Source organism: Salminus brasiliensis, chromosome 1, assembly GCF_030463535.1.
Source record: "Salminus brasiliensis chromosome 1, fSalBra1.hap2, whole genome shotgun sequence".
Lineage (NCBI taxonomy): Eukaryota > Metazoa > Chordata > Actinopteri > Characiformes > Bryconidae > Salminus > Salminus brasiliensis.
Window position 1 is genome coordinate 48,300,611 of NC_132878.1, and position 15,267 is coordinate 48,315,877.

The 15,267-nt window shown below is 41.0% G+C and overlaps 1 protein-coding gene across 2 annotated transcripts in view; it reads right to left on the reverse strand.

Moving 5' to 3' along the window:
• The window catches only part of fam102bb (family with sequence similarity 102 member Bb), a 23,053-nt gene continuing 7,786 nt past the window's right edge, over positions 1-15,267 (reverse strand). The window contains exons 3-11 of one of the 2 annotated variants that reach the window (XM_072680689.1): positions 15,181-15,210; positions 13,291-13,407; positions 13,117-13,163; positions 7,138-7,241; positions 4,707-4,802; positions 3,282-3,489; positions 2,780-2,916; positions 2,575-2,644; positions 1-2,341 (exon numbers count right to left, since the gene is read on the reverse strand). In XM_072680689.1, coding sequence (XP_072536790.1) covers positions 2,299-2,341; positions 2,575-2,644; positions 2,780-2,916; positions 3,282-3,489; positions 4,707-4,802; positions 7,138-7,241; positions 13,117-13,163; positions 13,291-13,407; positions 15,181-15,210 — 852 coding nt within the window. In that variant the 3' untranslated portion in view covers positions 1-2,298. The remainder of the gene's footprint in view (positions 2,342-2,574; positions 2,645-2,779; positions 2,917-3,281; positions 3,490-4,706; positions 4,803-7,137; positions 7,242-13,116; positions 13,164-13,290; positions 13,408-15,180; positions 15,211-15,267) is intronic. The other variant, XM_072680696.1, reaches the window with a different exon arrangement.

Here is a 15,267-nt window from a genome sequence, read left to right on the forward strand (position 1 = left end):
TGTAGTCTTTGAAACATACTGGGTTTATTTAACAGTGCGCGGTACACACATTAACAGCATTATAATTAAACATTATGGCACATAAGCCATCATTGGTCATAAAGTGGTAGAACACTAAAACACTGCAGGACAGTCAAAAGCAATGTCACTGTTGCGTCAGACACTGTACAGTACAAGGACCAAAAGCTTCACAGAAGAGAAAAGAGGAAAACACCATGTTGTTTATCACAACATGTACTAAGTTTAAGACTTACAGACTAGGTGTGAGCTATCCAAACACTTAACGACTCTTAACTGTGGAATACTAGAGGGTAAAGTGGAGAGAAGTTGTACACTGTAGAGATAATAATGAAACACTGTGCTAAAGAAACCATGTGGTCCTCAGGCTTTTTTTTCTTTCTTTCTTCTTTTTTTGGAGTTACAAAACACAGACGGCAGGGTGGATAATAATAATAACAATATAATCTCTTTTAGGTTATGCAGTTTTCTTATAAGAATTAGTTGATTTTAGTATATGTTGATATACATTGATATTAACACAGTTCCTACTGAAGTTTGTGCAAATATAATGGTTAAGTGTACAAACCTGAGATGATGATTACTCATGATAAGGAAATTGGCCACTGTGATATGTACTGTACTAGTGGCCAATGCTACAAACCTGTTGGTTCCATTTAATAAGCTTCTGATTTGATGGCATCCTACAGGAAACAGGAACAGACACTGAACTAATAAAAATGTCTTAGACCTACCCATGCATTTGGTTGTTACATCTAGTTTTACATGATAGGTCTTTTAGTGCCAGTTTAAAGCTACTAAGAGCACACACACACTCGCTCGCTCAGTTTGAAAGAGAGAGATCACATTATAAAAACGTATGGCTTTTGTAAAGATACTGGCATACAAATAAAACCAAGAACACTGACATCAGCGCACAGGAAACAAACACAGGTTTACGTGAATTTCTAGGTCATTGAAATGCTCTGTTATGTTACAATAAACAAGTACACGCACTAAAAACAATGTGAGCTATTTTTGTAGTGTTCGTTAGATCAGAAGTCAGTATGTTGCTGCAGTAAATGCACTGTTGTTTTTTTGTTTGACTAATCGCTGAGAATGTTTTGGTGTGGGGAAGAAAAGGTAGCCAAATTCAAACTGTTCGCGGCAGCTGATTAACCATGTTGTTGTAACTTCTGTTACAGCTGCAAACAAAATGATTGGTTTCTGGTCGTCACTCCTGTGTGCACACCCCCTCTGTGCTAATACGACTCCTTCCTTCACTCATTACGTGGCGAGTCGTTGGTGATGGCAATTTCCTGGCAGCTTGCCCTTGTAGGAAAGCTGTGCTGAGAAAACCAGCAAAACAAACATGGTGATTGAATCTTATCTGGACATATCTGGAAGTTCCTCAAGTTGAGCTGACATCCCACTCAAGAACAACTGAACAGCACAAAGCACAGACTCTGCTGGGTTAAGTGAGGCTCAAATATGACAGAAAGGACCCAACTGGGGCTGACAGCCACTCCTGGGACTGAAACTCCCTCCCAGAGTGTTCCCTACAAGTTTAGGTGCTACTTGCAGAATATTATTTCCCTAGAGGTGACACACTCACAGTGGATGCAGTGTGGAGGCTTATTTGCTCTCTGCAAAAGGTGAATGTTCCTCCCTGTTCTCAGCTTCCCTCCCAAAGGTGCGGAAACAAAAGAATAGTCGGCTCAATTTCCCCTCAAAGCGTAATGAGATCAGCAGACAGGAGCTGTGCGCAACAGTGAGGTCACCTTCAGTAAAGAACACTGCAGCACAGCATCTGCAACACACACAGACTTACAGAGTGTAGCTATTTACTGGAGATGCACAACATATAGAAAAGAACTCACACAAACTTAAAAAGACTCACCGACTGTCTCAAACAAAACAGCTAGAAAATACAAAAAAAAAACAAGACCTGAACTAAATACAACGAGAAGAATTTTGTTCCTGTTCCAATCGGTAAGTACAGTTAACCCTTTTGTTCTGTGCTTTAATTCTGACTCAAAAGGAGAAAAGGGAGAGTTAATATGTGAAACCCAACCTCACATGGTCATGTCATATACAGTATCAGTAACCCCAGGCTCAAGAATAGAACATGCCTCCCCAGAACCAGCGGAGGGCGCTGTTCTGTTGAAATCCTCAGGCTCCGGCAAACAGTGAGGCTGGGTGGGTGAAACACTGCCAGAAGGATGAGAGGTTGGACAGCCTGTGTGTCCCTCCCTCCCGTACTTTGGTTTGTGCCGCCTCTCTGCTTGGCAACATCCAGTTCTAGCGCTTGATCACCACCTGTTCGTAGGCACCAGCACCAACCCTGCAGCACAACAGTCATTCAGGTGGAAGGAAGGAAGAAAATAATGCGATGTCAAAGTGTCAGAGTAGTGCTGATCTAGTAGTGCAAATAACAGATTCTGGTAAAATCTACCAATAATGTTTTCCCTGCTCTTAATTAGTATATTAGTTGCATCAGGTCAGAGATTAATACTGTAAAATGTATTTCAGTTCTCTGATGACAAAGCTGCACTTTCCTATCAATCGCCAACATACCTGGCAGGCAAGTGATGGCTGCCAAGGGCTGTACTTCCTCCAGGACCCACAAACAAGCGAAGACCCTCCTCTGAAACATAACATAAATCACTTGTGCTGGATTTCTCTAAGCTCTAAGGAGATCTTTAAACTGTCTGTAGGAGAATAAAACAGACTGAAATATAGAGTCCTCAGACTGGTTAGAAGGTTGTGTTGCCATGGTTACCTTCAGCACTGGAGTCAAGCAGACTGTGGGTGAAGTCCTGGCTCTGCAAGATCTTCTCCACCACGTCGTCGGCGTCCACTCGCGTGGCATCCATACGCTTCAGCTGAGACTCCATAGAGTCCTGCTTTACTGGGTACCTGAGGGGGGGCCATAAGCTTCGGCCATGACTATGTGAAATAATCCCCGCTTGTAAAGCTATATCATGTGCAGTGTGCAGAATTATGTGAGGAATAGTTTCAAAATGAGCAGCTGTATAAACAGAAAACACTACCTAGACTTGAGATATATTTTAATTGCCCAGAGATTTTATAATTTCAAACTAAAAAAAGTCATCATATTGAAAGTGCTTTGAGCGGGCCTGTCTGTCGCGATACATTTATCTCAATACTGCAAAAATATTGTTGACCACCCCATAAGGAACCACTGTCAGGAAGCCACACTGCTGATATTGCAGCTTAGCACAGAGCAAGTGCAACCATGTCAGCAATGCGACTTTACTGACCTGTTAGAGGCTCGGTCAGGAGTGGCGGGGTGTTCTGGCAGAGCAGCACAGGCCCCAGAAGCAGCAGCAGGGGGCGCTGTGGTGCTGGGGTTCTCCTCACTGGGCTCAGGGATGCTGGCGATGCCTGTGGAGGCGCTGCCCACTGAGGTGTTCCTCCTGTGGGAGAACTCCGACAGACTGGAGGAGCGTGAGTGGCCTGTGCTGTAGCCTGAGCGGGGAGGGGACACGGGTCACACAGCCGGTTACACAAAAACAGATACTCACAAACATTTCTACATGCTACAGCTTACTTATCTGCATAGCTTCCCATAGCAAGCTGTCTGTTCTGAGAGCTGTACTGATTTCAGACCCTCAGTCTAGAACACAGTCCAGTTCAGAAACTTGTCCAAAGGTAACGGAGCTATGACAGAATGTAATAAAGGTGACTAAACACAGCTCCCTTTCAAACAGAGCTTGTTAACATCCCCGTCTCGCAGAGTAACGCAGTGACGTTCACTGGTTGACTCAGAGAAAGAGTTTTTAGTATCAACAACTACATGGGTATTGCTGTACAGCACAGCTATGTCCTACACTGAAGATGTTTCATTTCTATTTTAGCATTAAGTGAGTAATCCAGGTCTACACATTTGTAGCTGAAGGTCCAACAGAACCTCTATCATTTAACAGGGGAGAACCAGTCAACACCCACATGCTGGATGCTGTTCATGTCTGCGTCAAGCTGGAGGAGTTGAGAGAAAAAGGCTCTACTGCATGTGCTCTTAGTAAAAGAGAAAGGCCTTCCACCCACCCACACACACACACACAAACACAATCACATGTATCTCTAAATGAAAGCATGTGGTGCCACTAGCTCTCTTCTCTCTTAAGTCTGTCTCTCTTTTCAGAGGATTGCATTAAACTTAATGCTTCCAAATCAGCCTTATGTGGACTCTGGGGGGTTATTTGAGGGTGAAAGCGGCTCTGACTCTCCTTTCATACCCATCTGAGACTAACGTGCGAAATACATCCAATCTAATCTGAAAGCTTCGGACGTGGACTTGAGTGCAGTCTCTCCCCAGCACGCACCGGAAAAAAGCCTTGTTATCAAATCAGCTATGTAATCAGGGACATTTGATCTGGTCTTTAGACTGCTGTCTAAGTGCCTGAAATTTTAGATAGTGAGGGTTTAGTGATGACGGAGGAGGAGAAGCACAGATGAGCATAGGCACAGACACACAAATGAACACACATACAGCACATGTTCAGCTGGGCATGCATCAATCATCGTAAACATTCAATCAGGTTAGAGACTAGAGAACGGTTAAGAACCAACAAACACAACATGTATTCAAAACCAAGCTTCAAATTATCGCAATCCCACCCTGACATCGAAAGCATAGACAAACCGGGTCAGGAAGAAGCAGTGAAAGTCCATGGAAAGCCTACCTGATACTTTGGACTGCTGACTAGCATAGCTAGAGGTTCGAGAGTGACCACACACTCCTAGCTCCTCCGGCAGAGAGCCACACTTGCCTGGCGTTTCTGTGGACACAAGGGGTTCCAATCAGATACACACGCACCCTTGACCTTAGTTCACACAGACATCAGAGCCGCTGCTGTGCTGCTAATTGAGGTCGGTCTGTCCCTCCTGTCAATAAAATTCTGCTTCCTAGGTTAACCTGAGTTAAAGAAGTCCATTAGGCTCAAAAATTATAGGTCATGCAAGTTTAGACTATTAAACGCTATTAAAAAGGCTGTCCCACATGCCCAGATGAAGACACAATCCCCACTAAACATGCAATAACTTGGCTATTAGAATGATTTTAGGTAAGCTAGAATGTTAGAAGTTAGTGCCAGGAAATAATTAAAATATTAAAATTAAAATATGTAAAAAATAAATTCAGTGTAAAATTCAGTATAAATTATCTTAAATAATGTCAAAAACTGAAATCCTCCGACTGTTATAATGTTGGTTGATACATGTTTTGCAAATAAATTAAAAAAAAAGAAAAATTAAGTAAAGTAAAGTAAAGTAAATTATCAGTTAATTATTAATTATAGCTGATTACTACATGCACTAATTTAAGACCTAATTTGTGCTCACACACACACACACACACACTGATACATATAATCGCTAGTGCCGGGCATTTCCTGTCTGTCCCACAAACAGGGAACTGAAGGTTTAACCTGTCCCACAAACGGGGAACTGAAGGTTTAACCTGTCCCACAAACGGGGAACTGAAGGTTTAACCTGTCCCACAAACGGGGAACTGAGGGTTTAACCTGTCCCACAAACGGGGAACTGAGGGTTTCATTCTCTGTCCAAGTTGTGGTCAGACTTTCAGTTGTGGTCGTAGGTCACGACTAAACACTCATCACAGACATGACTGTCATGGCAATATTAGGCTTTCAATGATTTCTTTGAAATCATTGAAAGAATGCAGGATGAGTGTACAACAGGATGAGTCTACAAGACACACCTTTACTAGAAAAAAAAACAGCTTCTCTGTTCCACATAAAAAAGGTCTTTGTCATCTGATGAGGATGGTCATAAATTTGTATTGTATTTGTATGTTCATTCTGCCCCAGAAAATGAACAGTTCAACGAAATTCAATGTTAAAAGATCTTGCACGAGACAATAACTTCCTCCTATCAGAGTAAATAAAAGCCATATAATTGTCTGTCTTCTCCCAGCTATTTCATGAACATGTCAAATAATTTGTCTTACATTCAAATCACCTTACATTTATAGTAATTATTGGTATCAGCCATTGCAAGGGGTGATTATGACTATCAGTCCAGAAATTGAATAGCACAGTAATTGCACAAACCTTTATAGAGTCCTACGCATTGCCATCTACCTACGTGTTAAATGGCGAGGTGAAATTTTGCAATGCAACCACTATTTAACCTTACAGAGTGGGCAAATCATAAAATCAGATGGTCAGGAATATCCTGGTATAGTCTGACAGACAACTCAGAAAAAAAGATCCTCCTTGACAATGGTAATGTAATGGTAATTAGTGGACGCATGGACAGAAAAACAGATAGGAGAGATTTCTATTGAGTGCTCTTACATTACTGCTACTGCGCATCTTGAGGATCAATAACAGCGCTCATTTTGTATGCCAACTTCACTTCACACACATTTCCAAACGCTCGTGTCCTCTGAACAAATGGCCGTGCTGATTAATTCATCAAACGCCCCAGACAAAAAAGCTGTGCACAGTTCAAAAAGGCCTCCTGGATTTAGTATGTAAAGCCCTCTTTGGCTCAGATGACCAACATGCTTAACTGAGAGGAGGCGAGTGATTGATGATAAATACAGTTTGAAAGCAAAAAACGCTCAAATGGTGGAAGTTGAAATTGTGGAACAGACACACTACCAGTCCAGCTCACGTTTGGTCTCGATGGGTCTCTATGGCTGAATAATAGATGAAAGAATACTGTTTTCAGAAGCCTCCGGGAAGGAAAAGTCACAGATCAGAGGAAGAGAAATGAAGGGGGAGGGAGAAATATAGAGAGAGAGAGAGACAGAGAGAAAGGTGCATGTCCTTTTATTAGAGCGTGACAGGCATCTAAAAACAAACCCAATATCTTGTTCTCTTTAAGCAGGTAGATTTGGATACAAGATTAATCTAAAACTCCCTGCTGATAGCATTTGATTAGGAGGCAGGGGTGGGTCATGGTGATCAAAGCAAGCAAGTAATTAACAGCAGTGCACTACTCCCCATGAAGCTGTACTTAAGACAGCACACATCTCAGAAGAAGCACTTGAGGAAACGCTGGTGCCTGTCTTTCTGGGTTTTATCCTGACTCTAAGCTGTATGACTCTGCAGTACAACCTTTCCCAAATGTCACAGGTGGACATACCAGAGAGGCAGAAGAACGGTTTCTGCGTGTCGCCTCCTCGCCGCTCTTCAAGCAGACTCTCAGCATCTCCTTGGATTCCAATGACTGTGGCCGTGGATGGAGGCCTAGTGAGTGGTGACATGTAACAGATTACAAACAATTAAACTGGTGAAGAGATTAGCATTGATTTTCAGGTTACAATGGCATCTGTAAAGGGATGGGGTTTATTTGTCATATGCTTGAAGCGAGCAGGATAAAGCTAAAAATTGCGATGGCTAGACGACTGGGTTAGAGAATCTGCAAGAGAGAGAGACAGAGCCTAATATATACAGTGGGGGAAAAAAAAGGATTTAGTCAGTCACCAATTGTGCAAGTTCTCCCACTTAAAAAATGAGAGAGGCCTGTAATTGACATCATAGGTAGACCTCAACTATGAGAGACAAAATGAGAAAATAAATGTAGAAAATCACATTGTCTGATTTTTAAAGAATTTATTTGCAAATAATGGTGGATAATAAGTATTTGTTACCTACAAACAAGCAAGATTTCTGGCTGTCACAGACCTGTAACTTCTTCGTTAAGAGGCTTCTCTGTCCTCCACTCATTACCTGTATTAATGGCACCTGTTTGAACTCGTTAACAGTATAAAAGACACCTGCCCACAACCTCAAACAGTCACACTCCAAACTCCACTATGGTGAAGACCAAAGAGCTGTCGAAGGACACCAGAAACAAAATTGTAGACCTGCACCAGGCTGGGAAGACTGAATCTGCAATAGGCAAGCAGCTTAGTGTGAAGAAATCTACTGTGGGAGCAATAATCAGAAAAAGGGGAGACTACAAGACCACTGCTAATCTCCCTCGATCAGGGGCTCCACGCAAGATCTCAGCCCATGGGGTCAAAATGATCACAAGAACGGTGAGCAAAAATCCCAGAACCACACGGGGGGACCTAGTGAATGACCTGCAGAAAGCTGGGACCAACATCACAAAGGCTACCGTCAGTAACACACTACGCCGCCAGGGACTCAGATCTTGCAGTGCCAGACGTGTTCCCCTGCTTAAGCCAGTACATATCCGGGCGCGTATGAAGTTTGCTAGAGAGCATTTGGGTGTTCCAGAAGAGTATTGGGAGAATGTCTTATGGTCAGATGAAACCAAAGTAGAACTGTTTGGTACAAACACAACTCGTTGTGTTTGGAGGAGAGTGAATGCTGAGTTGCATCCAAAGAACACCATACCAACTGTGAAGCATGGGGGTGGCAACATCACGCTTTGGGGCTGTTTCTCTGCAAAGGGACTAGGACGACTGGTCCGTGTACATGAAAGAATGAATGGGGCCATGTATTGTGAGATTTTGAGTGCAAACCTCCTTCCATCAGCAAGGGCATTGAAGATGAAACGTGGCTGGGTCTTTCAGCATGACAATGATCCCAAGCACACTGCCAGGGCAACAAAGGAGTGGCTTCATAAGAAGCATTTCAAGGTCCTGGAGTGGCCTAGCCAGTCTCCAGAGCTCAACCCCATAGAAAACCTTTGGAGGGAGTTATAAGTCCGTGTTGCCTGCAGACAGCCCCAAAACATCACTGCTCTAGAGGAGATCTGCATGGAGGAATGGGCCAACATACCAGCAACGGTGTGTGCCAACCTTGTGCAGACTTACAGAAAACGTTTGACCTGTCATTGCCAACAAAGGATATATAACAAAGTATTGAGATGAACTTTTGTTATTGACCAAATACTTATTATCCACCATTATTTGCAAATAAATTCTTTAAAAATCAGACAATGTGATTTTCTGAATTTTTTTTCTCATTTTGTCTCTCATAGTTGAGGTCTACCTATGATGTCAATTACAGGCCTCTCTCATCTTTTTAAGTGGGAGAACGTGCACAATAGGTGACTGACTAAATACTTTTTTTCCCCCACTGTGTATATATATATATATATATATATATTATATATATATATATACAGTCATGCCCGAAAGTATTCATACCCCTGTCAAAGTTTGACTTAAATTTACTTTTATTTAACCAGAAATTATATTTTTGCCTGGAAATGACACAGGCATCTCCCAGGAGATAACACGATGATGTACAAGAGGCATAATTGTGGGAAAAAATATTTCTCAGCTTTTATACACATTTGAACAAAAAGTGGCATGTCCAAAATTATTCATACCCTTCTCAATAATTAATAGAAAAGCCTTTATTGGCTATTACAGCAATCAAACGCTTCCTGTAATTGCTGACCAGCTTTTTGCATGTCTCCACTGGTATTTTTGCCCATTCATCTTTAGTGATGAGCTCCAACTCTTTGAGGTTCGAGGGTCTCCTTGCCATCACCCTGATCTTTAGCTCCCTCCACAGATTCTCAATTGGATTCAAGTCAGGACTCTGGCTGGGCCACTGCAAAACATTAATGTTTTTGTCTGCTAACCATTTCTTCACCACTTTGGCTGTGTGTTTTGGGTCGTTGTCGTGCTGAAATGTCCACCGGTTCCCAAGGCCAAGTTTCTCTGCAGACTGCCTGATGTTGTTGTTGAGAATCTTGATGTATTGCTCTTTTTTCATGGTGCCATTTACTGCGATCAAGTTCCCTGGTCCATTGGCTGAAAAACACCCCCAAAACATTAGGTTCCCACCACCATGTTTGACAGTGGGGATGGTGTTCTTAGGATTGAAGGCTTCTCCTTTTTTACGCCAAATGGTGCACACATCATTGTGGCCAAACAATTCAATTTTTGTTTCATCTGACCATAAAACAGAACACCAGAAGTCTTCTTCTTTGTCCAGATGAGCATTTGCAAAGGTCAAGCGGGCTTTTGTGTGCCTTTTCTGGAGAAGTGGTGTCCTCCTTGGCCTGCGTCCGTGGAACCCAGCAGTGTGCAGTGTCCGTTGAACTGTCTGCCTTGAGATGTCGCCACCAGCAGAGTCCAGATTCACCAGGATGGCCTTGGTGGTGATCCTTGGATTTTTCTTCACCTCTCTCACTATTCTCCTGGCCAGCACAGGTGTCACTTTTGGCTTCCGACCACATCTTCTGAGATTTTCCACAGTGCGGAACTTCTTGTATTTTTTAATAATACTTTGCACTGTAGCCACTGGAACTTGAAAACATTTTGATATGGCTTTATAGCCCTTTCCTGACTTGTGAGCGGCCACAATGCACAGCCGCAGGTCCTTAGTGAGCTCCTTTGTCTTAGCCATGACTGTCCACAAACCAACTGCAGAGAGCTGCTGTTTTTCTCCTGTTGAGTTGATTAAAACAGCTGTTCCCAATGAATCAGGGTAATTAGGATGCTTTAAAACAGCTTGGACTATTTGGAATGGTATAGAACTTTGGATTTTCCCATATACTGTGACAGTTTTCAAAGGGTATGAATAATTTTGGACATGCCACTTTTTGTTCAAATGTGTATAAAAGCTGAGAAATACTTTTTCCCACAATGATGCCTCTTGTACATCATCGTGTTATCTCCTGGGAGATGCCTGTGTCGTTTCAAGGCAAAAATATAACTTCTGGTTAAATAAAAGTAAATTTAAGTCAAACTTTGCCAGGGGTATGAATACTTTCGGGCATGACTGTATATATATATATATATATATATATATATATATATATATATATATATATATATATATATATATATATATACACACACACACACACAAATAAGAAATCATTTATTTATTGTTTTCTTAAATGTGCATATCTACACGTATGGCAGCCATTTTATTCCAGGCATTTCATCAAACAAAGCGGAGTTAGCTGAATTTGCAGATTATGAATGGCATCCCAACAGCAATATGAAAGACTAGTGGCGAGCCTGCCAAGACATGAATGTTGTGATTGGCAGTTAGGGTTATTTCACCATGGTAATTCTTGAATGCTCAAAGTTCCAATATTAGTCCTGTGTTGTTTTAATTTGGATTATAACTTCTTTGCATTATAATTATTATAATAATGTCTTATTTGAGCAGTTGTTTTAAAAAAATTACCATTGTTGTTTTGGTTCTTGTTTTCTTACCTTTTTTTGTGTTCTCTTTTCTTTTTTCTAAAAAGTAATCTGTAAACAATGCTGAGTACAAAGCATCAATCTTTACTGTAATGCCATTCTTCCACAGGTCGCAGAAGTGCCGGGCTCAATGCTGTTTCATGTAACAAGCTTTTCATTATAGGAGAATCTTTAGTCTAAAGGACAGAATAAGGCTCTATGTGCAGTAAATGTTTATAAGAAAGAAAGAAAAAAGGGTGAAACAACTTAATACACTAACAGCATTATAGCTAATATACAGGTTTAATAATTGAGATCAATTACAAATCTCATTCACTTCAGATGGATAAGCCTTTACATTAGGCTGCTGGCATATAACACATTCATTATATTCTAGAATGAAAAAAAAAACAGCTTGAAGGTTTTGTTAAACCTGACAGGTTTTGGTTTTAGACAGGTTTAGGTATACTTTTGTACAATGCAATTCTACTTTATATGTGCCAGCCTGCAACAACTCGTTGGAGTGTCCACGCACCGCTATGTATTGGAGGGAAAATTCACCTCTATTTCATCAATTGAGGCAGTTACAGACAGCCGAACTTGCAGTTTTTTTTATAGAATCAAACGTAGCAATGTTGAGGACTATTTATCATAGATTTTTGTTTTGTAGTTTTCTTATAAAGCTAGTGACATTTATTCAAGCGACTGACTTGGACTTGAGACTTCCAAAATAAAAAGAAAAGAGGAAAAAATGGATTGAATACAGCTTTGTGACTCAAGTGACTATTCTTCCAATTTGCAGCACCTCGAAACTACATGGATGTTTTTTTCTTTACAGAAATGTGTTTTGGTGTGGTTAGATTTTTTCTGTGTGCAATTGTGGAACCTGTGATCTTTTATTGTGAAACTGTGGAAAATTGAGCTCTTTTATTGCGAAATTGCGGGATTCATAGTCTTTTACTGAGAGCGGCTAGGTCCTTTTACAATACAGTGTAGAATAAACGCTAAACAAGAATGTTAAGAGAGCGTAGAGGATGGCGAGAGTCAGACACTGGGTACAAGGTGGAGGACTGATGAATGGAAAGCGAGAGAATGAGAAAAGGTTGCAGAAACAGAGTTAGAGGTTTTGTGTCAGCCTTAACTTTACTGACTACAATCTGGACAGGTCACCTGCATCAGGAGAGAGACAGCAGTCCTCACAAACACAAATATTAGTGGTATTCAAGCAGCAGGGTAGAAAACTCGGCTTGGTTGTTTTTTTTACCCCCCATGCAATCAGATTCACAGCACTTTAGTGAAAGGCTCCCAGTCACAATCTGACTAAAGGCTGAAGGGATACTGGTATCTGGACATGAAAAACTAGAATCGGATTTGGCTGCCTGTCTGAACATAGCCTTAGACCTGAATACTAAACATTCACTCTCTGCAACAACCCACGCAAGTACTGTAACAGGTCTTTGCATTCAGGCGCAGTCACAGTATGTGCCTCAGTGTGTGTGTGTGTGTGTGTGTGTGTGTGTGTGTGTGTGTGTGTGTGTGTGTGGGAGGACTGCAAGCTTCCTCACACATTCAGAGTACGCAAATCTCTGTGCAGAGCTTCAACTACCCTGAGCTCTCATTCACACCACTCACCAACACACAACAGAGCATCAGTGTAGAAGAATTAGTGCAGTGCTTCCTACTTTATACATATTGTTTTCTTTTGAGTCTCCTCATAATTGACAGTCAATGCAAGGATATGCACAGATAAAAACACTTTTAATAATTTGTAGAGCAGTCTAGAAGAAACCTTGCAAAGATAAAAAAAAAAATAGCAACATTGCGCACTGAAACTCTCAGAGGACCTGAACCCAAATGCTATATCTGGGACAACAGATTCCACAAAGGGACTTTAAAGACATCGGAAAGTAGCTGATGAAAATGACTTTTTTTAGAGCTAAATCCATATAACCTTCTTGCCTTTCAATGAGTTTTAGGAAAGGTACTCCTTTGCCACTTACGTTTTGAAGCATGGGTCTCCGGACATAAGCTGGGTACTGATGATCACCTGAAACAAATATCCATGATGTCAAGAGTCCAGGAAACATAAGAACAAATCGATGCGTTTCCTAAATTAAAACTAAGGTCAGTTAAATAAAGAAACTAGGGCCGTTTTCATGGCTTGCGGCCAGTACCTTGAGGATCGAATTGTCCTGCCTGGTGTTCTTGGTGTCGTAGCCCTCCAGCAGACACCGGCGCGTGGTGCTCCCTGACCCAGCAAATTCGGACAGGTTCAGATCAGCAAAGCCCAGCTGAATCCCAAAAAGAGAAAGAGTGCTGATTCAGAATCAGTTTTTGAAATTCACACTTCATTTTAAGGTATGACTGTGTGTTTATGGGGAACCTGATCTTGGATCTGCAGTCTTGGCGCTATGATGTAGGTTACAATTAACATGGGCATTGAAAAAGAAGATTTTCAACTGAATATTCTGGAATTGATCCTGGTTGAAGGCCGAGGATGAATTGTTGCTTTTCATAGTAAGAGTACAGATCTGTGCTCATCTGTGGCAACTGTGCTTTTTCATATCTGAATATGATTTATGGATAAATGTGCACTCAGATTATCTGTTCTTAATCTGTACAGAATGCACTATTTGTGGAGGGCAATAACATCAAAAATAAATGATAATCTCTGGAAAAACTGACATGACTGGCTCAGATTATTCCAACACACTGCTATGTTGTTGTGTAAACTGGGCCATAGTGGTACCCGTGTTATGGCACATGAAATGTGCAGCACAGTGAATAGGTCCTATTCATGAAGTCTCTCTCCCTACCGCTGCAGTATTCTTACATGTGTCCTATGTAAAAGGCATGTAAAAATCCTCTAATGACTAATGGATTTTTAACCAATGATTAGCACCTGTTTAAGCTGTGTTAAAGAAAATCTAATATAAAAAAAAAGCAAAGTGACAGATTCTAATAAACAAAGCAAGTAAAAATTAAGATGTAAAAAGGCAGCAACAATAAACAACAAAACAACTATAAATAAAAATGATTTAAAAACTTCAATTGTGTTGCTTGCTGTAAGCATCCAATCCAAACAGATATAAAATGTAGGTTAATTGGAGTTGGAACCCAATGCATCATTTTTGATGGCCGGTGTGACCAAACATATAACACTACCTGGAAATATACTTTTTTTTTCTCCAGATAACAGTACATACAAGTTAGAGGGAAAAGTGTCACATATAGTGCCACATGTAATGCAAATGGTAAAACATGCTGGTGATCCTTTTGAAATGAGGAAACATGTTAAGGGATGCTATTTGTTAGGGATGCTATGGTTCTGCATGAGTGTGGGGAAAACGAGGTAAAGTAATGTGGAACCAAATTTCACAAGTGTGCGTTCCACCCAGAAACCTTTAGCTGTAAACCTTAAGAATGATAAGCTTTGCTCATAAGCACAGGCTAATCAAGAGTACAAATTACATACAGAAGCTAGAAGCCCTGTCTGTTTCTTTAAAATCAGCTGGTTGTGTGAAAAAATGTTGGGTTCCTAAACTTCAACAGCAACGGAGAGCGAGTAGTAGAGCAGGCAGCCTGTCAACAGTGCCTTCAACAGTTGTAGAGTTTGTTTTTTAAAAAAAATGTTGGTTTTTTTGGGGGGGGGGTGGGGGGGGGGGTTTGTACTCATACCTCATACTGAACAGCGATGTCCAAACCTTGGTGTGAACTGAAATATGACTGCTCTGTATCATTACACCCCTAGGATCAATACAACATGATTCGCTCTTAATATCACAGTAGCTCTGAGGTTGTATTTTAGGAATCTGCTCCATTGTCTGCAGCAGTGGCCAGAGCCAATAAGTTATTTATTGATCTTTTACTTTAAACAATAACAAGTGGAACGACCGAGTGATGATAGCATGTGCTACCTACTGCTTATGTATTTTTGTATTGCCATTCCATTTGCTTTATATTAATCAGCGTCTTCCACTTTTCTGTTTCTTTTTTGATCCATGAAATGTGCAATGCAGTGCCTCCCCTTTATAAATCTTTTATTAGACACCAAAATCATTTACCTTTGCGTAGGTCTTTCCACCTTTTAGTTCCTGCAAGAAAACAAATCAGCTGAATCATTACTTGTGTTTAAATATTTAACTACCAGA